At 49.6% G+C, this 26,342-nt stretch overlaps 1 protein-coding gene and 1 non-coding gene across 2 annotated transcripts; both read left to right on the top strand.

Annotated features, from left to right (window-relative positions):
• Chd3 (chromodomain helicase DNA binding protein 3) lies at positions 1-26,342 on the top strand. Its single transcript, XM_047543735.1, is given in 41 exon segments — positions 1-283; positions 4,824-4,936; positions 5,402-5,572; positions 5,800-5,924; positions 7,198-7,481; positions 7,708-7,838; positions 7,992-8,142; positions 8,394-8,587; positions 8,872-9,105; positions 9,277-9,384; positions 9,386-9,481; positions 10,060-10,271; positions 11,114-11,245; positions 11,601-11,700; positions 12,089-12,280; positions 12,431-12,631; positions 12,935-13,072; positions 13,459-13,580; positions 13,743-13,916; positions 14,049-14,190; positions 14,417-14,548; positions 15,191-15,308; positions 15,525-15,649; positions 15,839-16,070; positions 16,394-16,560; positions 17,542-17,719; positions 18,143-18,208; positions 18,781-18,866; positions 19,025-19,158; positions 19,680-19,824; positions 19,997-20,159; positions 20,795-20,916; positions 21,033-21,168; positions 21,278-21,379; positions 21,569-21,691; positions 22,055-22,163; positions 22,359-22,491; positions 22,806-23,001; positions 24,065-24,228; positions 24,475-24,601; positions 25,065-26,342. Coding segments are annotated over 41 exon segments (6,171 nt in total). The 5' UTR covers positions 1-12; the 3' UTR covers positions 25,187-26,342.
• Positions 19,291-19,429, top strand: LOC124981568 (small Cajal body-specific RNA 21). Its single transcript, XR_007108074.1, has one exon. It is a non-coding gene; the product is annotated as a small Cajal body-specific RNA 21 (non-coding RNA).

Here is a 26,342-nt window from a genome sequence, read left to right as displayed (position 1 = left end):
CAGAGCCACAGGATGGCTTCCCCTCTGAGGGACGAGGAGGAGGAGGAGGAGGAGATGGTGGTGTCGGAGGAGGAAGAAGAGGAGGAAGAAGAGGGCGACGAAGAAGAGGAGGAGGTGGAGGCGGCCGACGAGGACGATGAGGAGGACGACGACGAGGGAGTACTCGGGCGCGGGCCGGGCCACGACCGGGGCCGCGACCGCCACAGCCCCCCCAGCTGCCACCTCTTCCCGCCGCCGCCGCCGCCGCCACCGCTGCCCCCGCCGCCGCCGCCCCCGCCGCCAGGTAAGCGGCTGCCCGGACTCCCCCCCAGCCCAAGTGGGAGCCGCGGGCGCGCGAAGCCGGGCGGGGGCCGGGCACCCACCGCGCGGCCGAGCCGAGGCGAATCCGGGGCGCGGGACACCGTCTCCGGCCGGCGCCCTGCGGCGGTCCGGGCGGTCCCGGCGGTCCGGGCGGCCGCGGCCGCGGGGCCGGGCCTCCTCCCCTCCCCCGCCGCACCCCTCCCCCGCCGCCGTCGTCGCCGCCGCGGCTGCCGCTGCCGCCGCCCGGGCTAGAGAGCGCTGGGCGCGAGCTGCGCGCGCGGACCGGGCCACTCGGTCGCGGCTTTCGGGGGAGGAGGAGGAGGAGATTTTTTTTTTAACCCTCGGCGGGGAGGGGGTAGGCAGGAAACGGCCAAGGCGAAGCCAGGGCCCCCTCCTTGGCCGAGCGAGGGACCGCGGAGACCCTGGCGGCCGGACGGCGGCGTGGGGGAGGGGCGCATGGGGGAGGGGCGGCCGAGCGAGCGCCCCTCGGACTGCGACCCTGGTGGGGTTGCACGGAGGCAGAGTGGAGTTTCTGTGTGGTGTGGAGCAGACCGCGCCCCCCTCCCCCGCTTGGCGCTTGGTCCAGCAGAAAGGGAATAGTGTCCATCGGACCCCTATCCACCTACGGGGACTTCGGTGCCCTCCAGCTCTAGGGCGTGTGGTGGCACGCGGGGAAGGGGTCCTGTGAATGTGGGCGACTGATGACTAGGGGCAGGTAGTGGCAACACTCCACTCAGACCACTTCCTGGAGTTAGACTTGAGCTACCCGCTACCCGCCCCCCCGCCAGGGATCCTGAGAATCACTTAAGATTGGGGACCAGAGGAAAGTGGGGCTCTAGATGCCCCAAGCCCCACCCCCTTAATCTCTCTTCTGCTTTGGGCTCTTTTGTGTCAAGTGTGGGCCCGGTCTTCCCCTCATGACCCCGTCAGTCTGGGGTGGCCGAACTGCCCAGCTGTGACTCTCACGTGGCTGCCATTCACTGTCACTCACTCTTTAGCTGAAACCACCCACACCCTGACCACGCTGGGGGGCGTAACCTGCCCACCCAGCTGCTCTGCAGTTTGACCATCACTCAGCACCCCTCTCCCTGGATGACAAGTCACCCGGCACTCTGGGCGGCACTCTTCTGAGGTGATGGAGACAGACTGCTGCCTGGCATCAGGAGCCTAGCAGTGGCTCCCCTCAGAATACCCTCCTCGTGGAGGGATTTTGGGGCTTCGTTGAGATGGGTCATCCTCATGGTGTTCGCACCCGCTGCTTGGGGACATCCACACCCCAGGTCTCTGGCGGCAGAACAACACAGATGCTCCAGACTTCAAAACGTCTACCATCATGCTCTTTGTAAAACTGTCATATTGATCCGTGTGGCTTATGTGGCACATGTTCTTATCTAGTTGAAGCAACCTTTGAGGAGGCAGCGAGGGAGTGCTTTCTTGCGTGGGTCTGGGGGTATGTGTTTAGTGCTGACTGGTTCAAGTCTCTTGTGCCCCCAGGCTTGTCTTACAAAGGGAAAAGTTTTTAAAAAGTTATCCCGGAGAGCCGGCAGAATTCACAGGAGGGGAAAAAAAAAAAAAAAAGAGTCGTGGGGAAAGGATTGCCTGTAGGGTTGCCTACAGCAAGGTGCTGAAAAGAGGGAAAGAAAGGATGTCAGGTGAGTTAGGGGATTGGCAGCTCTCACCAATTTTGTATTCTGAACTTGGAATTTGGTGTTTGGGTATTTTTGATCCCGGATTTGGGTATGAGAGAGAGAGAGGAGCTTGAAAGAATCTAAGGTTGAGATGGGTCTTTGTGTCCTACTCCCTCCCCTTTTCCCTCTTTGCTTTCTGTATCGTGAAGAAACGTCAGACGCTTTAAAAATGTTACATCTAAAGTGAAATCCCACCTCTCCTCTCTCCCCGGGCAATGTTATCTCCTTTCAGCCCTCCGAGTCAAATGAGTGACCCAGATACACCCCCTCAGATGACTTTCTGAGGTAAAACTTTGGAAAAATATTTTTAGCCTGCTCATTATCTCTGTCTACCTAAGTGTGGGGAGAAAAAGCCTCCTCAGAGGAGATCTGCTCAGGCTGCCCTCCCTCATCCTTTTCTAGAACATGAATTTGTACATCTGAGAGCTCTCCATTGTTTTTCAGTCCAACAGCTTTGATTCTCACCATTTTGTTTTACATTCTTACTCAAGACCAATTTTATCCCTTCCCCCTCGCTCCAGTCTCCTTACATTGTTAAACGTTTAAAATAATAGCACTCGTGTTCGTGGGGGAAGGGAGCAGGAAGCCAAAAAAAAAAAAAAAAAACTCATTTCTTCTCCCTCCCCCTTCTGGCAAGTCGAGAGAAATAATATAACATAATATATAGATGTGATTCCTTGAGGTGGGGGTGGGGAATGATTGTGGGTGGTGCGGAAAATTCTGGTAGTTTCTTTGCAAAAGGTCTGAAAATACAAACCCACCCCCTGCGTGCAGTACGCATGTGCAGCAGACCTATTATGGAGGTTCGTTGTGGGGGAGGGAGGGGAATTTGAGAAAAAATAAATATATGTGTGAGAGATTGATGGTGAGATTAGGAGAGAGGGGCGGGTAGGAGGCGAGGCTTTCGTTCAGGCTCCTCCCCTGGACTTGAGCTGCCAGGCTCCGCCCTCCCTCCCCGCCTTCCCGAGATCTGAGCCGGGATGTGGGAGAGTCTGGGCTCCCGGCCAGCATTGAGTGGCTGCTGAGACAGAGGTTAGGACTTAGGTTTGCTTTATTACCCTCCCTTGCCTTCCTTCGCCCGTTCTCCTTTGCCTTCCCCTCCACTGACGTCCGCCCAAGTTCGGGAACCTCCTGCTGGGCGGGGGGGAGTGGAGTTCACAGACTGTGCGGGCCCCCACCCCCAGCTGGGAGTGACCCAGGCCACTTCCCTGATCCTTTGCCAGTTGGCCTGCCCTTGCCACTGCCCCGGCAGCCTCCGTTTCCATGTTCGTGTTAACCCAAGTCCCTGGGGTTCGGGGGAGCCTGGCGTCTTCCTGACTTCCTATTACAGGCCAGCGCTCTGTTTTCACACCCTGGCCCTAGGCAGGCAACCCCCTTTCACACACACACCCAGTGTTAGAGTGTTGTCCTGGACCTGCGGGAGGGGACACTGGTTGCCAGAGTTAGGAGAAAAGGTAGTGTGAAAGGAGGAGGTGCCAGGAATTTGAGGCAATGGAAACCCAGGCCTCCGGTGTTAATTGTGGCTAATTTTCCCGGCTGTTGAGGGAAGGAGGATTGTATGTCCTAGAGCTAAGGGCTGGGCCAAATCCAGGCTTTCCCCTCTTGCTGCAGCTGCCTCTGCCTGAACAAGACAGGTCTGGCTGGTTAGTCTAGTGCTTTGGTGCAGAAGGCTAACCAGGGCCTCAGCCTGTGTGGCATCAGTCTGTGTGGCATCTTGTCTTCCTCTTTAGGAGCAACACTGGCCCCCAAGCCTCAACACACTGGAAGGGGTCTCAGAGTATGGGTTGGGGGGGACATCAGGGAAGAACCTGCCCTGGGCCATCTGACAGAGGCTTCTGGTGAGAGTCAGGGATCTAGCTCTGCAGAAGCAGGTACAGGCTGATTCCTGGATTTGTGCTTCTGAGTGTGTGTACATTTGAGAATGCACATGCAGGGTGTCTCTGTCTGGTCTGTACCTATATCTTTGTATTGTTTGGTCTCCTGTACTGTTTTTATAGGGTTGAATTAGGATGTCTGAGACAGAATAGAGGGGAAGGGTAAAATTGGGATAAAGGGTGCAGCCCCTGGGTTCTCAAAGGGAGCAAAAATATGGGAATAGATTTGGAGGCAGATTTCAGGCCAGTTGGAAGGAGGCATATCATTAAGGCAATTCTGGAGATTTCCTTCTCTCTAGTTAGAATCAGGCAGATACTCTGATCCTGTGGGCAAGAAATGAAAATGACTGGCTGAGAATTTCTTTTCCTCTAGGACTATGTTGGTGACAGGATGCCTGTGATTATCCGAGAAAATGTAAATAGAGGCCTCCCTCTTGGCAAAAAGGATGTCAGGCCTCCAGGGTGTTAGTGTGAGAACCCAGGTGTCCACCTTTGGCTCTCCCTTCTCAGCATCTGGCTTAGGGAGCTGCCAGCTTGTGTCTCCCCACTCCAAGTGCTGGGGTCAGGCCAGGCCAGCAGCTGGGCATGGCTTTCCCCAGTTCCTGGGCAGGATGCCAGCTGGCGAAGTGAGGGGAAGGCAGGAGGAGTCCTGGCGGTGACTGAAAGGACCTGCCACAGTCAGATCCCATGGCCTAGAGCCTGGTCCCTTGTTAGTAGGAGGGGAGAGAAGGGAGTGGTTTGGCGACTCTTCCTTTCTGACCCCTGACCTCCCATTCAGAACCACAGCATCCCAGAGTACTCAAAACACTCTGTTTGTATTCAGTGAAAGGCAGCAAGGTTTGGAGGAGTTAATGCCCAGTTCCTAGAGAGTGAGATTGAGACAGTGGGGAACGGGGTGTGGAGGGGCCTTAGAGACTGGGAACCTAGAGGCTTATGTTTTCTGACCTTCTCTGCTCCAAAGATAAGGATGATATTCGACTGCTGCCTTCAGCGTTGGGTGTGAAGAAGAGAAAGCGAGGACCCAAGAAACAGAAGGAAAACAAGCCAGGCAAACCTCGAAAACGCAAGAAACTTGTAAGTGACAAGGATTTTTAACTCTGTGGCAAGCCTCAGGAGATCTTTCCCAGAGACTTACATTTTCTTTTTATTAGATTACCCAGGTAAGGGAGGTGCCCTGAAGTCAAGGAGGCTTGACCCCCTCACACTCCCCCAAACCTATTGCTCTGTATCACATGGATCTAGAACCCTAACCTCATTCTCTACAGCCTGGTGAAGAGCCTGGTCATTGTTGATGTGACTTTTCTAGCAGCCAAGAGAAGCAGTCTTGGAGGAAGACTGCATGAGTTCAGAACCCTCTGTCTTCCTGGGCAGTCTATTTAGCTCTCTGTGCCTCAGTTTCTTCATCTGTAAAGTCGATAAACAAATCAGTTACTATCTCATAGGATTGTTGTGAAGATGGAAAGAGAATGTTATGTGCTAAGAATAGTTCCTGGCACATGGTAAGGATGAATAGATGTTATTTTTATTTCTCTTTCTTAGGACAGTGAGGAAGAATTTGGCTCAGAACGAGATGAGTACCGGGAGAAGTCAGAGAGCGGGGGCAGTGAATATGGAACTGGACCAGGTCGGAAACGAAGACGGAAGCACCGAGAAAAAAAGGAGAAGAAGACAAAGCGGAGGAAAAAGGGGGAGGGAGATGGGGGCCAAAAGGTGAGTAGGATTAGAGAGCAAGGGTGAATAGTCAGCATTAGAGAGGCGTGTCTAATATTTGACAGACAGGCATGAGCATGGAGGGAAGCCCCCAAGGCTATAGTCTGTGAGGGATAGGGTTGGGATAGAGAAGGGAGCAAGAAGCTGGTAGATAAGTATTGAGGCATGTGTGGGGACCCAGGAGAGGAGCTGGGGAGCACCCACCTCACTGAAGTCCCCCTACCCAGCAGGTGGAACAGAAGTCGTCAGCAACTTTACTTCTGACATGGGGCCTAGAGGACGTGGAGCACGTGTTCTCTGAGGAGGATTACCACACACTCACCAACTACAAAGCCTTCAGCCAGTTCATGAGGTGGGGTGGGACTGGGAGGCCTCTTGAACAGACAGTTACTTTTAGGGAGGTCCTGGGTCCCTCTGGAATCTGATGAATAACTCTCCAGAGAAATTCACAGCCCATGCTCACAAAATTTCATACATTAATTTCAAGACATTCTTGAATTTCTAAGGATCCAGAATCCCAGTTAAGAATTCTTTGCTAAGGGGTTTGGGGTCCAGAGATCATGATTCCAGTCCTAGGTTAGGGAACTGTCCAGCAACAGTATATAATGAGCCCTTTCCTAGCCTAGCAGTCCCATTTTCCCCTAAATGACCTCTTTAGACACATCCTGGGAGATACCATCTGTGTTTCAGAATTTCCCTAGCTTATTTATCAAGTCTCTACCCCTTCCTTGGGTCCCAGTAACAATGGAGAATGCTTTGCTGGCAGTAGGGCCTGAGCTACAATAGCTTTCAAAGTAGAGAATAGCCAAGATATCTTTTGGGGAGGAGGTATTTTAACATAGTAGTTATTGTCCTGGAGGCAGCTATTGTGAGGTTCAGGCCCTGGTGTCATCTTGGGCAAATTGCTTAATTTCTTTGATCCTCAGTTTCCTCACCTGTAAAACAGGAATAATAATGGTTTACACTGATATGAATCTGTGTGGATTTGGTGGGATAGTGAGCGCAATGCCAGTACATTTGGCATTTAGCCCCAGAGGATGTTAACTGGTAACTGTCTTTAGTAACGTCTCACCTACCTTACTGCTAAAGATGGTACTTTTGTCATCAATCAGGGCCACACATGTCCTCATAAAAGCTTAACACCCTACTGCAGAGCAGAACAATGTGGCCATCAGTGTTCCAGAATTTCCATTGCTCATTTATCAAATCTTCATTTATCAAACTCTTTCCTACTGGAACCTTTCTTCAGGTCACATGAGCTTAATTGGTAAAATGCAGTGAATTATAGCAAAAATTATTGTGAGGATGAAATGAGATATATATAAAAGTGTTTTAAACTGTGAAATAGTATACAAAAGTAAACCATTTCAATTGATATTCTTTTTTATTCTTTTTAGCCTTTTTTTGGCTTTTAACTTTCGTTTTGCTTTTTTTCTGGCATTTTTCTTATTGTTTTTCAAATCTATTTTTCTTTAAAACTTATTTATTATTTAAATTGATTTTTTCTTAATAGGACATATTTTTACCACCCAGGAATCCTACCACATGTGTAGATTATTGATGAGGGAAGATGGCAGTATTCTAGACCATCTGTGAAGGGTTGAGTTCTGCTTCTGTATTTACAGACCCCTAATTGCTAAGAAGAATCCTAAGATCCCAATGTCTAAGATGATGACTATCCTTGGGGCCAAGTGGAGAGAGTTCAGCGCCAACAACCCCTTCAAAGGGTCAGCAGCTGCTGTGGCTGCGGCAGCAGCAGCAGCAGCAGCAGCTGTAGCTGAGCAGGTGTCAGCTGCTGTCTCCTCAGCCACTCCCATAGCACCTTCTGGACCCCCTGCCCTTCCACTACCCCCTGCTGCTGATATCCAGCCCCCACCCATCCGAAGAGCCAAAACCAAAGAGGGCAAAGGTAGGAAACCCTTTATTCAACCACTGTCATCCCACCTTCCAAACTTAACAGTTAAATTATAGCTTAGAATTCTTGTCTTCCCAGCCCCAATTGCTAGAAGAGAAACATTTTCTAGAAAGAGGGTCTTAGTGAAACCATAGCCCACAGAGTAGTCCCCCATGTCCTTTGTTTCCCAGAAAATGTCATGACTTCTCTGGTTTCTCTCTGCATTTCTACACTCATTCAGGTCCAGGCCATAAGAGGCGGAGTAAGAGCCCCCGAGTACCTGATGGACGTAAGAAGCTTCGGGGAAAGAAGATGGCACCTCTCAAAATCAAACTAGGGCTACTTGGTGGCAAGAGGAAGAAGGGAGGCTCAGTGAGTGACCCCTTCCTTTCTACTAAATATCTAGGCATCAAGGGATGGGGTCCAGAGACAGGTCCAAAAGGGAAGGTGGACCTGGAACCCCAGGGTCTAGGGAGGGGAGTGGAATCAAGTCTGCCTCACTGACAACCACGGGGCTATGGGCAGTATGTTTTTCAGAGTGATGAGGGCCCTGAACCAGAGGCTGAGGAGTCAGACCTGGACAGTGGCAGTGTCCACAGTGCCTCAGGCCGGCCTGATGGCCCTGTCCGCCCCAAGAAACTAAAGAGAGGCCGACCAGGAAGGAAAAAGAAGAAGGGTAAGGCGTGTTTACTCTGTGTGAGCTTGTCAGTCTGCCTTTCTCCCTTCCTTTGCTCTTTTTCTTCTTTCCAATTTTGACTTCTTACTCAATTCTTTGTGTGTGTGTGTCCCTCCCTTCTCCCTGAATACCTATACCTTTCTTTCTCTCTTTTGCTTGTGTTCTCTCTCTCTCTCTCTCTCTCTCTCTCTCTCTCTCTCTCTCTCTCTCTCTCTCTTTTTCCCCTTTGCCTTCACTGGGGTATATGACAGTCCTGGGCTGTCCTGCAGTGGCCGGGGAGGAGGAGGTTGATGGCTACGAGACGGATCACCAGGATTACTGTGAGGTGTGCCAGCAGGGTGGGGAAATTATTCTGTGCGACACCTGCCCTCGTGCCTACCACCTCGTCTGCCTTGATCCTGAGCTTGACCGGGCTCCTGAGGGCAAGTGGAGTTGCCCCCACTGTGTGAGTACCTTGTGCCCCTAGGAACCCAGCCACATCTTTCCTCCTTGTTTTCAGTTATTTTCTTTCACCCCAAAATACCTGGGGCATCAAGGATCCTAGTTGGGTGCTTTCCCCCATCCCTTCACCCCCAGAGTCAACATTTTTGGAAACTGGGGTGTCCTGTTCCTTAGTTTTCTCTAGTCTTCTCTGCACTTCTAGGATTTGAGTATCCTGTTTTTACCTCTATTTTCTAGTCTCACTCCTTGTCTATTTTCTTTCCTTTGTGTCTGTCCTTGACCTTCTAGGAGAAGGAGGGGGTACAGTGGGAGGCCAAGGAGGAGGAGGAAGAATATGAAGAAGAGGGAGAGGAGGAAGGGGAGAAAGAGGAAGAGGATGATCACATGGAGTATTGCAGAGTGTGCAAGGATGGTGGGGAGCTCCTGTGCTGTGACGCTTGCATTTCTTCCTACCACATCCACTGCCTGAACCCACCCCTGCCCGACATTCCCAATGGTGAATGGCTGTGTCCCAGATGCACAGTGAGTAGAACCACCTTCATAGCACTTACCATGAGGCCTGACCCCTTTGCCCATCTCTGGGGCCCAGATGTCTAGCTCTTCCTTTCTCCCTACCCTCCCCTTATGGCACCTTTCTTCTCCTAACAAGGGGTTCTTGCTGCCTTTTTTCTCTCATATGTGTCCAACCTGAAGTGTCCAGTGCTGAAGGGTCGTGTGCAGAAGATCCTGCATTGGCGGTGGGGGGAGCCACCTGTGGCAGTGCCGGCCCCACAACAGGCAGACGGGAATCCAGATGTACCACCCCCCCCGCCCTCTTCAAGGCAGATCTGAGCGAGAGTTCTTTGTCAAGTGGGTAGGACTATCCTACTGGCACTGTTCCTGGGCCAAGGAGCTTCAGGTATAGGAGCCTTTCTTTTCCCCCTGTTCTGGGACCTTGATTATTGCCATTCTTAGTCCAGTCTTCCATATCCTTTGTTTTCTTTCATTTTAGACCTCTGTTCTCATATCCTTACAGCTTCCTTGGTTTCCATATGTGGTTTTCTTGGTCTCTAGTCCTCTTTCTCTTCATTTCCATTAGCTTTCTTTCCTTAAATGCCTTTCTTCACTTCATTGAATTTTGTGTTTTATCAGTCTCTCTGTTTTTTTTTTTTTGTTGTTGTTGTTGTTGTTCAGATTCAAACCCAAGGCCTGGCAAATGCTAGGCAGACTCTCTACCCTTGAACTATATTAGCCCCTCCCCACTCTTAATAACCACATTCTCTGCCTTTTTTTTTTTTTTTTTTTTTTTTGCTCTTTATGGCCGTCTTTTGACTGTTCCATCTGTTCTTTTTATTTGTTCTCCTGCTTTGGCCTTTGCTTTTTTTGTTCATCTATTCTCTTTCAAAGCTATCATATTCTCCCAACAGCCCTCTTCTCTGTCCCCCTTGGTCCCCTCTGGATGTTGGGATTATCTCTTTCTTTCCCTCTGTGCATCAGCTGGAAATCTTCCACTTGGTAATGTACCGAAACTACCAGCGGAAGAATGACATGGATGAACCCCCACCCCTGGACTATGGCTCTGGTGAGGATGATGGGAAGAGTGACAAACGCAAGGTAAAAGATCCGCACTATGCAGAGATGGAGGAGAAGTACTATCGTTTCGGTATCAAACCAGAGTGGATGACTGTCCATCGTATCATCAACCACAGGTGAGTCCTCAGTCTGTGGGAAGGCCAACCCAGGGATATGATACTGTTCTTACTGTGGCAATGACCCTATGTTAGTATCTGTTGATTGACTAAGTGACTGATGGAAACTCGATAACTCCTGCTGAAGCTCCAACCCTTCTGGCCTTGCTTCCTCTAGGGGGACAGGAGAAACCAGGAGGAAAGTCCAGCCCAGCATTTGTCCTTGCTGTCACTAATTTCCCAATAGCATAAGAGATTCCCACAGTAGGTCTGGGAATGGGGGCATGAAAACAAAATATGAGAAGAAGCACAGTTCATCCAGATTATTTCTTTCTTCATAGTATTTATTATTGCCTAATGTTATGTGTTTTTTTATTTTTTAGTTGTCAATGGACTTTATTTAATTAATTTATTTTTATATAGTGCTAAGAATCAAACCCAGTGCTTCACACATCCTAAGCAAGTGCTCTACCACTGAGCCACAACCTCAACCCTAATGTTATGTTATATATATTTCATTGCTGCCTTCCCAGTAGAATGTAAGCTTTCTGATAGGATCATTTGTCTATTTTGTTCACTGCTGAATCTAGTGCCTGATACAGTGCCTGGCACATAGTAGATGCTTAGTAAATACTAACTGGAAGAATGAAGGATGGAGGATTCTCCAGGGATATTTTGTGATAGTTGATACTTAGATGCCATCCTGAAAAGATTAGCATAGTACTTCAGTCATTCTGAGCTCCCTTCCTATGGCCTACCATTGAGGGTGAGGTAACAAATGCTTTGTGTTTGCTGATGTTTGTGTTTATCAAGACATCTTGCTCTTTGCGATTCCATATTATTTTCCTCCTCCTATTCCACAGTGTGGATAAAAAAGGGAATTACCACTACCTTGTGAAATGGAGGGACTTGCCCTATGACCAGTCCACATGGGAAGAAGATGAAATGAACATTCCTGAATATGAAGACCATAAGCAAAGCTACTGGAGACATCGGTGAGGGAACCAGGTCATGGATTAGAGGGAGAGTAAGGATGGCACCTGAAAGCTAAATGAGGATGAAGTAGGAACATACCCAAGCTAGAGTTTAGGGAAGTGGCAGCCTAGGCTGGGTTGTCTGAGGGGGGTCGGGAAAGAGCCAGTACTTGGAACAGAAATAAGATCTGTCCTGAATAATAGGTAAGAGGATGCTTGGGAGTGGAGAGGGTTAGCTTTCAGGGTGAAATGTGAATAGTGATGGTATATAGACTGGGAGAAAGAAAATGCAAGAAAATCTAGGTAATGGATAGTGTTCTGAAAAGTGGGAGGGGTTTCAAGAACCAGGCCTCACTCAGACATATTCTTTTCCCAGAGAACTAATTATGGGTGAGGACCCCGCCCAACCTCGCAAGTATAAGAAGAAGAAGAAGGAACTGCAGGGTGACGGGCCTCCCAGTTCTCCTACTAATGATGTAAGTTCTCTTAGCCAACCTTTCTCTTGTCTGGAGCCATGATGATTGAAGATTTTCATGCGGCTTTTGACATAACTTCCCAGAATTTCAGCAATCTCTTTGAATAGCAACTCTTCTCTCAGTGTTCAGCATTGCCTTGAGAGAGGCTAGGAATTTTGGCATAAGAGTGAAAGCTACTATAGATAGCAGTGGGGCTCTTTTACCATTTAGCTTTTCCCCATGGTGCTGCTGCATGTTGTTTTAAGGAATGAGGAGAGGAATTAAAGACTAGAACTTTGATAAGCTCAGGACATAGCAGAGGGAATTATAATCCAACCTGATACTGGTGCCAGAGAGGGAGGAGGAGACCAAGACCAGAGGAGCCCTGACTGTTCCCTTGACTCTACAGCCTACAGTGAAATATGAGACTCAGCCACGGTTTATCACAGCTACTGGAGGAACACTGCACATGTACCAGCTGGAAGGACTGAATTGGCTACGTTTTTCATGGGCCCAGGGCACCGACACAATTCTGGCTGATGAGATGGGGCTGGGCAAGACCATTCAAACCATCGTCTTCCTCTATTCACTCTATAAGGAGGTGCTGGATTCTAGGCCCCTGAGTGGGTGGCTGGGCTAAGACCTAACTTAGACTAGGGAAGTGGGGTGGAGGGTGGATTGACATATCAGATAGCAGGCTAGGTTATACACCCTGGAGCCTGACTAATGTGCCCCATACCCTTGACTCCAGGGCCACACAAAAGGTCCTTTCCTGGTGAGTGCTCCACTCTCTACCATCATTAATTGGGAGCGGGAGTTCCAGATGTGGGCACCCAAGTTCTACGTGGTGACATACACGGGTGACAAGGACAGTCGGGCTATTATTCGTGAGAATGAGTTCTCCTTTGAGGACAATGCCATCAAAGGCGGCAAGAAAGCTTTTAAGATGAAGGTAAACCCCTTTACCTCACATCTCTAAGACCCTCAGATCTGTCATTTCTTTACCTCAACCAGTAATTCAGTTCCTGCATTCCCCATTTGCCTTCCTCCCTCCTTTCTTCTGCCTGTTCTCATGCCTCTGCACCCCATGGATCTGTGTGTTGGATTGGTGGGTAGAAGTTTAGGGGCCATGTTCAGTGACTTCTGCTTGGGGTCCCAAGTTGGAGCACAGAATATCTGGGTAAAGAATGAGGGCTAGAGGTGCAGGTGCATGGCTGTCAGGTGGCAGCTGAATATGCAGTGGTTGTATTGGCAGAGGGAGGCACAGGTGAAATTCCACGTTCTCCTGACATCATATGAGCTGATCACCATTGATCAGGCAGCACTTGGCTCCATCCGCTGGGCCTGTCTTGTGGTGGATGAAGCCCATCGACTCAAGAACAACCAGTCCAAGGTGAGAATGAGTCCCAGGCCTGAGAAATTTGAGGCTGTGGATCCCAGCTTACCCTGGTCTTTTTTTTTTTTTTTTTTTTTTTTTTGTGGTGCTGGGGATTGAACCCAGGGCCTTGTGCTTGCAAGACAAGAACTCTACCAACTGAGCTATCTCCCCAGCCCCCTGGTCTTTAAAAACAAAATGAAACAAAAACGAAGTTCTGAGAGGAAGAGTTCCTGGGAACCTCTGGGGGAAGGTCTTGCCTAGAGGAGGGAGAAGACTAAGGATTTGGGCCCTCTGATTTTTGAGGGAAAAAGGAGTTACGGGCAGGAAATGGTCAGTGTGGTGGGTCAAACACTTGTCACTGATTAGCAATTTCTCCTGCCTATTTTTGCCCCATCGTCTAGTTTTTCAGGGTCCTCAATGGCTATAAGATAGATCACAAGTTGCTACTGACAGGAACCCCACTGCAGAATAATCTGGAGGAACTCTTCCATCTGCTGAACTTCCTCACCCCAGAGAGGTTTAAGTAAGTGGCTTACTAAGGGTTGTCTGCATTAGAGGAAAGCCCCAGAGGCATGGGGGAGCTGATAAAGAATTAATCTTAGATGGAGAATGGAGAATACAACCTGAGGTTGGGGGAAAAGAAATTGACAGCCTGTTAATTTCTTTATTTTCTCCTGGCTATTAGCAACTTGGAGGGCTTTCTGGAGGAATTTGCTGACATATCCAAAGAGGACCAGATTAAGAAACTGCATGATCTGCTGGGACCACACATGTTGCGGAGGCTCAAAGCGGATGTCTTTAAGAACATGCCAGCCAAGACAGAACTCATTGTTCGAGTAGAGCTGAGCCCCATGCAGAAGTGAGACATAAAGTGGGCTACCTGGACTGGGGGTTGGGGATTTGGTGGCAACTTTCCAGGAGTTAATGACAAATACGATATTATAATTGCTTCCTTTATATGTCTTTTCTATGCCCCTGCCCTGGTCTTTAGGAAATACTACAAATACATACTGACTCGAAATTTTGAGGCCTTGAATTCACGAGGCGGTGGGAACCAAGTGTCATTACTTAACATCATGATGGATCTTAAGAAGTGCTGCAACCACCCATACCTCTTTCCTGTGGCTGCTATGGTAGATACAAAGATCAGGGAACTGATCAAATAGCTAATACTCTGAAAACCTAGGAGAGACCACATTGAATTGGGGGTGGAGCTGGGCCAGAAGGCCAAGGACTTGATCCTTGGAGGAGTAGTAATTTGAAAGTTGTGGAAGTTGAATTTGGGCTTCTGACTTTCCAGGCACAGTAAGAATAAGGAGGCATATTTCCTGACCCTCTCTTCCTGTCCTCCCTGTTCAGGAGTCCCCAAAACTCCCCAGTGGGGCTTATGAGGGTGGAGCACTTATTAAGTCATCAGGGAAGCTCATGCTGCTGCAGAAGATGCTACGGAAGCTGAAAGAGCAAGGACACAGGGTACTCATCTTCTCACAGGTGACCCATCCCCTCTTCTCTGTTTTTGCTTTCTGTCTCTTCCTCATCAGCCATACCTTAATTCCTGACCTCTTTCGTATGATTGCTCTGGTGTGATGGATTAGAAGATTCCATCCATAAGAGTGCCTAGCATAGCTACTTCATCCTTAGTTTCTGAAGGCTCTTGGAAGTTGGAGTCCAGGTCCTGTTTGGCTGATTAGTGGTAGGGTGAGGTTGAACTATTTGCCTCCAGGGAGGCCTCTAGGACTAATGCTATTTCCTAACCTTATCAGTAGGTAGGTGCGAGGGGCAAAGACCTTTTAGAAATCTGATGAAAGCTATACCTTTACTGTCCAAAAACTGCACTATAGGTACATTTTGTATAGATTTTGTGGAGGTTCATAATGATTTCTCTTATGAACGCTTTTTGTAGGTCTGAGGGAATCTGTCCTAGGAGAAATGGTCTTTAATCAAGAGAATATGCAAAGAATGCAGAACAGTGAGGAGATGGGGATGGGAGGAGGGAATGCATTCAAGATACTTAAGATAGGGCAGGGGTTCAGGTGTAAAGCTTGGGGTTGAATTTGAGTAAAGGGATAGATTGACGAGACAGACCCATCCTATTGCCTTGGCATTTCAGACTCCTTCCTTTCCTTGCTGTAGATGACCAAAATGTTAGACTTGCTAGAAGACTTCTTAGACTATGAAGGCTACAAGTATGAGCGCATTGATGGTGGCATCACTGGTGCCCTGAGGCAGGAAGCCATTGATCGGTTCAATGGTAAGAGGGAGATCCCTTAAGTTACTGGTGGGTGTGGAAGGCCTGAGAAACCTGTGCCAGGTCCCTGGCACAAGAGGGGGGCTGGTACAGGGGGATATTGGACACCTACGCTTTGAGTTGGAGTCATAGTCATTTGTAGTCGAGGAACATCTAGCAGCAGGTGGACAGAACTGCTGGGTACGGGAAAAACCTAGCCTCCTAATTCTCATCTCCTAGCTCCTGGGGCCCAACAGTTCTGCTTTCTCCTCTCTACCCGAGCTGGGGGATTAGGCATCAATCTGGCCACTGCTGACACTGTTATCATCTTCGATTCTGACTGGAACCCCCATAATGACATCCAGGTGGGAATTTGCATCCTGGAACCCCTATGCCATACAGCAAGGAGATGTGGGTTCACAGAAAAGGGTGTCATGCCATGGGCTGGCTCAGAAGTAAACCTCTTTGGGGAGGGGAGAGGGTCTTTCCCAAGCATGTGGCAGCTTCTCCCTGCCATTCCCCTGGCCCACCCCAACTTTCTCCCACCCTTGCAGGCTTTTAGCCGCGCTCACAGGATTGGCCAGGCCAACAAAGTGATGATTTACCGGTTCGTGACTCGCGCATCTGTGGAAGAGCGAATCACACAGGTGGCCAAGAGAAAGATGATGCTGACACACCTGGTGGTGCGGCCCGGACTGGGCTCCAAGGCAGGCTCTATGTCCAAGCAAGAGCTTGATGATATCCTCAAATTTGGCACTGAGGAGCTATTCAAGGATGAAAATGAGGGTGAGAATCTTTTCTGCAGCTCCCTGAAGCCAGCCCCTACTCCCTGAAACCAGCTTCTATGAGCTCTTCTCTTCTGTAGTTCACATGGGGAGAAAAGCAAACACTCCTCTGTAGCCTGTGAAGGAAGAAGTCTTCTTTCCAGTGGTCCTTGGAGGGTGTTAGCCTCCTAAACAAACAAAAGAAAAAACCCTTGACATTGCTTCCAGGAAACAAGCCTTCCCTCCACGGCCCCCAGAGTACATCCTTTTTTCTATCTTTGATAAAGTTATACCTGAGCTTCTGATTGGAATCCCAAGTTCTCATTTGTTTACCATCTCCACCAGGGGAGAACAAGGAAGAGGACAGCAGCGTGATCCACTATGACAATGAGGCCATTGCTCGGCTGTTGGACCGGAACCAGGATGCAACTGAGGACACTGATGTGCAGAACATGAATGAGTATCTCAGTTCCTTCAAGGTGGCACAGTATGTTGTTCGGGAAGAAGACAAGGTGAGAGGTTTTGGGGTCATGCACTGTCTGTCACAGGTCATCTCTCAAGGGCAGTGTCCTTTCACCAAACCCTGGAAGTAGGATTCCCCTTTGCTCTTTTGATTTGTTCTCTCATGTTAGTCTCCAGCAAAGAACAATAGAGAACCTTAAACAACTTCTTTTTAGATATTTTTTACTTGTTCATTATATTTATGTGTGACAGTAGAATGTATTTTATATACATGGAGTATAACTTCCCCTTCTTGTGGTTGTATGTGCTGTGGAGTTACACTGGTTGTGTATTTATATGTGAACATAGGAAAGTTACGCCTGATTCATTCTACTGTCTTCCTATTCCCAACCTCCATCCTTTCCCTTCATTCCCCTTTATCCAATTCAGTGAATTTGTTTTCCTCTGCCCCCTATTGTGTGTTAAGCATCCGCATACCAGAGAGTTTGACTTTGGTCAACAACTTATTAATCTAATAGGTAAGACTAGACTTTGGAGAGAGACTTGGACATAGAAAGTTTTGGTAAACCCAGAAAGGTACCTCCTGAGTCAGGGTAGGAGGAAGATGGAAGTAGAGAAGAGGTTAGAAAAGAGGACTAGAAGAGGCAGGGAACTAGGCACAGTGGTAGGCACCTAAAATCCCAGCTACTAAGAAGGCCAATGTAGGAGGATGGCAAGTTCAAGGCCAGCCTGGGCAACTTAGCAAGATTGATCCAAAATAAAAAAAATCAAAAGGACTAAGGATATATCTGAGTGGTAAAGTACCCTGGGTTCCATCCCCAGTACCTCCAAAAAGCAAAAAGTGGGAGAAGTACCTTGCATAGAAGAAATAATTCAAGAAATGACTGATGTCCAAAAACCTGAAACAGAGCTGAGGAAAGTTTCTAGGAGCAGCAAGCAGGATTTGATTAAGGCAGCAGAATAGGGCTTTTGATGTGATCAAAGGACTGGTGAGGAAGGAGGCTGCTAGCCTTCACTCTGCTGCCCTTCAGATTGAGGAGATTGAGCGAGAGATCATCAAGCAGGAGGAGAATGTAGACCCTGACTACTGGGAGAAGCTACTGAGGCATCATTATGAGCAGCAGCAGGAAGACCTTGCCCGGAACCTAGGCAAGGGCAAAAGGGTTCGCAAGCAAGTCAACTACAATGATGCTGCTCAGGAGGATCAAGGTAAGGACTGCACCAGTGCAGGTGATAAGAAGGAAAGGATGATGAGTAGGACCTTGGAGGCTGGGTCTGTTTTACAGGGAAAGAGAAGCCAACAAGTCAGGGTCTTTCCCTGCTTAAAGAGAAAGGGTTAGAAAGGATCAGTAGAAACTACCTGGAGGCCAAGTGGGTTTGCACACAATTTAACTACAAGGGGTTGCAGAGGGATCTTATGAACAGCCAGGAGTCATTGCTTCTAGTAACTTTGGTAGGAGGCAAGGTGGTGGAGCAGGAGGTACCTTGGGACCAAATAGTTCAGGATACATGACCCAGAGTCAAGCTGTGGGCAGTGACCCTGGTGTCTCAGGAGTGCCAAGGACAAGGTGAAGAGGAGAAATCCCAGCATGGCTCATTCAGGAGTCACCACTGCCTTTTCTACTTTCCCAGATAACCAGTCAGAATACTCGGTGGGGTCAGAGGAGGAAGATGAAGACTTTGATGAGCGTCCTGAAGGTGGCACATTTTCCTTTCTCCCTCAGCTCTTCCCAGCTTCCTTCCATTTTAGGCCCATTGTTTTTGTACAAATAAAAGTGCTTTTTTTTTTTTTTTGGTAGAAAAACTAAAGATTGCAGATGAGCAGAAAGGGAGAAATGCTCATAATTTCTTCTCTGTTAAAATTTGGAGTGTACAAGATAGTCATGGTGGTGACTTGGGAGTCTGAGTCAGGAGGAGGATCACTTGAGCCCAGGAGTTCAATGCCAGCCTGGGCAACATGGCAAGATCCTGTCCCCCTGCAAAAAAATAAAAATAAAGTAAAAAATAAATAAACAGACAAACCCAACGAGGTTACATCATTTCACCTTTCTACAAGGAATCTTGCCTGTTTCAAATATTTGTTATTAATTTTTAAATATGACTTGATTCTTTGAGTTTCTGGGTTGATAGTTCTGTAAGTACTTGGAAAAAAATTAGAAATGAACGTGACACAGCTATTCCTATGTTCTCTGTTTTGTGGGAAGGGGTGTGAAAGAGGACTGAGGCTTAGAGGTGGTAGATCTACTAATCAGTGTCACCCCCACCCTCAGGGCGTCGACAGTCAAAAAGGCAGCTCCGAAATGAGAAGGACAAGCCGCTGCCTCCACTGCTGGCTCGAGTCGGGGGCAACATTGAGGTGAGAATTGAACCCAGACCCCCGTGTATTCTCTTAAGGAGAAAATGAGGGCTGGAGGGAAAAGAGGATTGGAAATTGAGGTCTGGGTCACTGAGGTAAAAAGGATTAAGACCTAAGACCTGGTCATTCATAGCCTATGCCTCCTTGCCTACCCTCAGGTGTTGGGATTTAACACCCGTCAGCGGAAGGCTTTCCTCAATGCTGTGATGCGCTGGGGGATGCCGCCACAGGATGCCTTTACCACACAGTGGCTGGTGCGGGACCTGAGGGGCAAGACCGAGAAGGAGTTCAAGTGAGTATGGGTGATTCAGGGCTTATTTGGATGAGGGTTTAAGAACTTTGGGTTTTACTTTCATTTTTTTGGCCACCATGTGATGTTATCTTACTCACCTGATCACCACCTACCCTGCCATGCAGTATCTCCTGGCTCAGTTTCCTGGGGGTGGGCTCAGCCTACTCCACCTCCCCTCAGCTGAGCCTAGAGTAGAGGGGCCAGGCACCCTCCTTCATGGGAGAGGCATTTGAAGAAGGAGCCTCACCTGGGCTGGCCGAGCCTCACATTTACTTGGCCATGAAGAGCTGGTGGCAGGAAGAGCTGGTGGAAAGGATGAATAACTGACTGATGGGGCCCAGGAACAAAGTTACCAAGGCCCAGGATACATATACAGGGAGAGAAGTCAAGGCGGGAGTCAGGATTTGGAGGGCTGGTGAGAGTTGAGAGGCCCAGTGACCAGGGGAGCCCTGGATGTACCTGGGGTGCCTTGTACCCCTTCTAAGTCTCCCTAACTTTCCTCCCACCCCCATGCTCCTCAGGGCCTATGTATCTTTGTTCATGCGCCATTTGTGTGAACCTGGGGCAGATGGCTCTGAAACCTTTGCTGATGGAGTCCCTCGGGAGGGACTGAGTCGCCAGCAGGTGTTGACCCGCATTGGAGTCATGTCTCTTGTCAAGAAGAAGGTATCAATCTCCCCTCACCCAGAGAATCAGGCCAACCACTTAGGCTTTGTCCTTCCTCTGCCTTCTGTCCTCCAATTATGGGCTCAGGCTGGTACAAGACAGAAGGGACAAGAGTGTCCCATGTGTCCAGTGCCTGGAGCTGACCCCTATCTCTACAACACCCTCTCCCCAGGTGCAGGAATTTGAGCACATCAATGGGCGCTGGTCAATGCCGGAGCTGATGCCTGATCCCAGTGCTGACTCTAAGCGCTCTTCTAGAGCCTCCTCTCCTACCAAAACATCTCCCACCACTCCTGAGGCTTCTGCTACCAACAGTCCTTGCACCTCTAAACCTGGTAATCAGGAGTCCAGGTGGCAGGAGAGACAGAAATGGGGTCAGGAGTCACAGACGGAACCCTGCTTTCCTTATAGTATTAGTCTGTCTCGCATGACTATAACAGGAAACCTCTGAGTGGATAACTTTATAAAACAGTTTATTTTAGTTTATGATTGTGGAGGTCCAAGGTCAAAGGGGATGGCCTTTTTGCTGGCAGAGTCCCAAGGTGGTGTAGAACATCACATGGCAAGGGACAGGGAGTGCACATTTGTTCTGATCTCTAGCTCTCTTCTTAAAAATTACTAGGATTCATCATGGGGCTCCACCTTGATGACTTCACCCAATCCTGATCACTTCCCAAAGGCCCTCCTCTAAACACCATGGTTAGATTAAGTGTTGCCCCTCTTTTTTTAAAAAAATTTTTTTAGTTGTTGATGGACCTTTATTTTGTTCATTTGTTTATATACGGTGCTGAGAATTGAACCTAGTGCCTCACACATGCTAGCAAGTGCTCTACCACTGAGCCACAACCCCAACCCTAAGTGTTCCCCCTCTTAATACCTCACAATAGGGATTAAATTTTAACATGTGAACACTTGGAGGACATTTCAATCACATCCAAATCATAGTACTTGTTCTGCCTTCCTCCTGTAGCTACTCCTGCTCCAAGTGATAAAGGAGATGGCGTAAGGACACCTCTTGATAAAGAAGAAGCTGACAACCAGGAGGAGAAGTCAGAGAAGAATAGTAAAATTGGGGAGAAGATGGAGACAGAGGTATGTCGTCTTTGGATATGTCTGAGGAGGTTAAGTGGAAGGGTCTGGATATGTGTCTCTGTAGCCAGGTACCTGGGAGTCCTCTGGATAATCTTGACTCTCTTGTCCTCCTCCAGGCTGATGCCCCAAGCCCAGCCCTATCACTTGGGGAGCGGCTGGAGCCCAGGAAGATTTCTCTAGAGGATGAAGTGCCAGTGGTACCTGGAGAGATAGAGCCTGAACCTGGATACCGAGGGGACAGAGACAAATCAGGTGGGTGCTTGGCCACAGGGGTGATGGGAGGATTAGAATTTGGGAGTTCCCTCTTCTGGTGTCAGGGGATGAGGGTGACATCCTTCCTATCCCCTACCCCCTCCCACAGCCACAGAGTCGACGCCAGGAGAAAGGGGGGAGGAGAAGCCGTTGGATGGACAGGAGCACAGGGAGAGGCCGGAGGGGGAAACAGGGGATTTGGGCAAGAGAGGTAATGGGTGAAAGGACTGGACACTTGGGTCCCTGAGGGGATCAGGGGAGGTGGAGTCTGGGAGACCAAATGGCCTGGGTCCTGGGGGGGTAGCTATTGGAAAGGCCAGTACAGTACAGGTAGTAAATAGTCTTGGGACCTGGGAGGAGGTATCCTGAGGTATGAGCTTTGCCCTGTCTGCCCTAGCAGAAGATATAAAAGGGGACCGGGAGCTTCGACCTGGGCCTCATGAGCCAAGGTCCAACGGGCGCCGTGAGGAGAAAGTAGAGAAGCCACGGTTCATGTTCAATATTGCTGATGGTGGATTCACAGGTGGGAAAGGTTCTTCCTGCTATCTGCTTGTCATTGGGATCTGCCCAAACTCCTGGGGTTTCTTATTTTGCCTGAAGGTACCTTTAATTCTGAAATGGTGAATGCTGAATCTGATCCCTGCTTTATTTAAGTCTCCCTAAGTGTACCGCCAGATTCTACAGATGTATCTAATCTCACCTTTATTTTCAATCTTAACCTGAACTTTGTTCATAATCAGTTTTATTCCTCATTCATAACCTAGCCTTTACCCATTCCCCCTAAGTAGACATTAGTACTGTCATTTTCCATTTTCTCATCTGTACCTGTCTGTCAGGAGGGATGTGGTTTGCAAACCCCGATGCCTCTGTTTGCTGTCCTCTCCAGAGCTTCACACCCTGTGGCAGAATGAGGAACGGGCAGCTATTTCCTCTGGAAAACTCAATGAGATCTGGCACCGAAGACATGACTACTGGCTTCTGGCTGGGATTGTCCTGTATCCTTTGATAGAAGTATCAAGAAAAAGGTTCTCCTAACCAGGAGAGAGGGTAACTACGGGGAAGATGAGTCTATGCACATGGAAGGGGAGGCTTGTACCACACTTTGGGGAGATCATACCAAAAGGAAGAAGTATTTACAGCCAATACATCCCTGTTAAATTCCTTGATGGTCCCCTTTCCTTAATCGGCAGCCATGGCTATGCACGGTGGCAGGACATCCAGAACGATGCTCAGTTTGCCATTATCAATGAGCCATTTAAAACTGAAGCCAATAAGGGGAACTTTTTGGAGATGAAAAATAAGTTCCTGGCCCGGAGGTTCAAGGTGGGGACAAAGGAAGAAAGGAATAGGTTGAATAGAAACTTGGGTCACAATTGGGACCAGATATGATTGGAACCCAGGGAAGGAAGGTTAATACCTTGAGGGTTGTGGCAATGTTTGAGGCCAACATCAAAGTCTAACTTTGTGTGGGGACTGAGGTCTGAATCAGGGTTGACACTGGGGTTGCAGTGAGTGTGGAGCGGCAGGTACCCGGGTCTAGCAGTGAGGGAGGGTGGGTCTCCAGTGCTGTCTGGTCTACCATCTTGCTCACTTCTGACTAGTAGAGCCCTGCTTTCGCCCCAATCCTGTGCCCTCAGCTCCTGGAGCAGGCGCTGGTGATCGAGGAGCAGCTGCGGCGGGCGGCCTACCTGAACCTGTCACAGGAGCCGGCGCACCCCGCCATGGCCCTCCACGCCCGCTTTGCCGAGGCCGAGTGCCTAGCCGAGAGCCACCAGCACCTCTCCAAGGAGTCGCTGGCAGGGAACAAGCCGGCCAACGCCGTCCTGCACAAGGGTAAGGGCCGCGGCGGCCCCGCGCGGGGGAGGGCCCACAACGCTGCGTAAGTCTTCACCCCGCACCCCTCAAAATCTTCCCACCCTCTGACTCCCTTTACCCTGTGAACCACCCCCCTCTGACCTCTAACCCTACCCCGACCCCTTGGTTTTTAGCCTTTAGCACTTGTGCAAGTCCATGCCTGTTAGTGATCATGTCAGTGCCCAACAGAGGGACTCCCCCACACAGTAGAACCTCTTCCCTGGTGGTAGAACTCCACACACGGTCATACTGCTAATGTTGCCCAGTTTGAGGCCTTGGCCTATGTAAACACCACAAAGGTCATTTTTCTTGTCCCACAGATCATATTCCCTCACACATTCACCCTGTGAGGCAGAAATTACCACCCATCTACCCTATGACCCTTTGACCCTATGAAACTTCCCTTTGACCTTCAACCCTTTTCCCACACCCTTTTACCCTGATGATTGTAGATTAAATCCCAAAGCCCTTTAACCATCTAATCCTGCTTGGTATAGTGACTGACTCCTGGCCCCTTTGATCCCTGATCTGATTCTTTGAATCTGTAATGCTGACCCTCTAACCTCCCTTTCCCCTTACATATTAAAACCTTGATTCCTTAAATCTGATACCACTGACCACTTCCCACACCTCCTGACTATTTCCTCCCCGTCATTCCCAACCCCCCAACCTCACTCTTCCAGTATGGGATGTTCTGACAACTCCCCGCCCCCATGTCTTCCAATATCCTCTCCTTCCTCCCTCTTCTCCATTTTCTCCCATTTCTCCTTTTTCTCCTTTCTCTCCATTTGTCCTCTGTGGTGGTCTGGTGTCTGTCTCTTTCCTGACACTTTCCCCCTGAATCATTCTCTTTTTCTGTCTACTTTTTTGTTGCTTTCTTCTGTTGCTTCTATCACTTGTCTCTGATTCTTTGACGTCTGTGTCTTCCTCTTTATTTTTCTGACTGTATCTGTCCATCTGACTCCTTGTTGCTTTTCTTGGCTCCATCTCTCTATTTCCCTGTCTTTCTCTTGCCCTTCTTTCTCCGTGGCCCGGGCCCCAGTTCTGAACCAGCTGGAGGAGTTGCTGAGCGACATGAAGGCGGACGTGACCCGCCTGCCAGCCACGCTGTCCCGAATACCCCCCATCGCAGCCCGCCTTCAGATGTCCGAGCGCAGCATCCTCAGCCGGCTGGCCAGCAAGGGCACGGAGCCTCACCCCACACCGGTAACCCTCTTTCCCCCTAACTTGTTTTCCCTCTTGGTGCTCCTCCTTCACACACACAAACACTTCCATCAGAATCCTATGCCATATGGAAAAACCACCTGCTAGACCACAGTCTTCACCCTTGAGTGAGTCTCCCTGCCTTGTTACATCCCTCAGTAGTTTCGGAATGTGACTCTTATTCACATACATCATCTTTCCTCTCAAAAACTATGAACCTAACTAACCTCAGCTTGCTTTCTATTCCAGGCCTTCCCCCCGGGTCCCTACGCCACACCTCCGGGGTACGGGGCGGCCTTCAGCGCCGCACCCGTCGGGGCCCTGGCCGCCGCAGGCGCCAACTACAGCCAGATGCCTGCAGGGTCCTTCATCACAGGTCAGTTGGTGCTTCCAGTTCCTGCTTCTCCCACTTCTCCTTTGCCAAGCCTCATCCCTGCCCAGCTTCCTTATCCTGCTCTAGCATCTCATTTCCTTAGATGTATCTGGTATTAGGGAATGGGCTTCATTCTACCCATTCTTTTCTTACCTCTTCTATCCCAATTGTCAAAAACCTCACGCTGGGTTTTAGTGGTTCTGTGGCTTGGTATCCCCCGCCCCAGCCTCCTCCATCTGGGTTATCTCAAGGGAAATTGAACATGAATTCAGAAGGGATAGAGTGAGAGCTGGAGCATGCATTCAGTTGTATGATACAAGGGGAATCTTGGGAAGAGAGCTTCGCCCTGGTCTTCCCACCCTTACCCAGGAAAATTGGAAGTGGCAGTGGTAAGAATATATTAATGTCCAGAAGTGACATTTCGGAGCAAATGGGGATTGATCTTTCCTTACCCCTTTCCAAACAGCCGCCACCAACGGCCCTCCAGTGCTGGTGAAGAAGGAGAAGGAAATGGTGGGGGCACTGGTGTCAGACGGGCTGGATCGGAAGGAACCCAGAGCAGGGGAGGTGATCTGTATAGACGACTGACTGGATCTCAGGCCTGCCCTTCACCCAGGCCCCGTCCCAGAGGCCGACCCCCTGCTCAGGCCCTGGGGCCTGCTGCCAGTCCTCCGTCTTCTCCACCCCTTGGGCCAGCATTGGGCTAGGAGCCCCTTTGCCCCTCTATAACTCTTCTTTTCAAGAAGGGACCCTTGTCTTTCTCCAACCCCACACACCTTTCCCACCAAGCTTTGAAGGCTTTGCTGGTGTGAAGTGGTCTGGGTGGGAGATGGTTAGCTGGGTCCTCCAAGTACCTTTATCCCCCCCTGTCAAATGTACACAGCTTCCCAGTAAATGGTTGTCAGGAGGAAAGAGGTGGAGCCTCCCCAGTCTTGACTCCTGCAATATCAGCTCCACCTCTTTGCAGAAGTTAGGGACTAGCCTTGACTGGCCTTCAGGAACTTTTGTGGGAAGAAGAGCTTCAAAGAGAGGAGGGGTACTTTTAGAGAGGAATGAAAATGAGCCCTGGGAGGGAGAAGGGAAGAGGAGGGGTGGCTGCATGTTACCTTCCCCTACCTCTCCCAAAATGGAGGGTGGAGCAGCTATGAGGGAGGGAGTCTATTGCTGTTCAGCCTCAGAATAAAGGCGCCATTCACTGGCTCAGTTACCTCCTGTGTACTGCCATCTTGTGTTGGGAACCCCCCACTCCCTAGCTACCAAGGGCCACCCCCACAAAGAGAGTAATGGTTGGGCGATACTCCCTCAAGCCAAAGAGGAGCTCCCCAATCTGATCTAGGAACCCAGGTGACCTAGAAAGGCGGGGAGAGAATACAGCTGGCCAGACATGGGGGTAGCCCCCCACTCTGTGGCTCAGGTTCCTGAGGGACTTACCTTTCCTCCTCAAGGCCTGGTTACAGACTAAATGTGAGTGAGTCAGGCAGGGGGACCTAGTTAGGGGACTACTGTGCCTGTGGGACCAGAGCAACATAGTGGAGGGCAGGCCAGGGAGATGAGGGCACATCCTCCTTCCTAGGAGGGGTTGGGGAGTGGCAGTTTGCATGGCGAACCTCCCACTTCCTCTTTGCTGCCCCTTCACTTTCTTGCTGCCCCTTTCCCAGTCTCTTCACACCCACTCTTGGTCTGTCCCAGTCGCCTCTTCTGTATCAGGTTTATTGGTTGTACATATAAATTATACTTTCCTTTC

This window comes from Sciurus carolinensis, chromosome 3 (assembly GCF_902686445.1).
Source record: "Sciurus carolinensis chromosome 3, mSciCar1.2, whole genome shotgun sequence".
Classification (NCBI taxonomy): domain Eukaryota; kingdom Metazoa; phylum Chordata; class Mammalia; order Rodentia; family Sciuridae; genus Sciurus; species Sciurus carolinensis.
The sequence above is the reverse complement of the archived record's forward strand: the minus strand, read 5'-3'. Positions and strand labels throughout refer to the sequence as shown.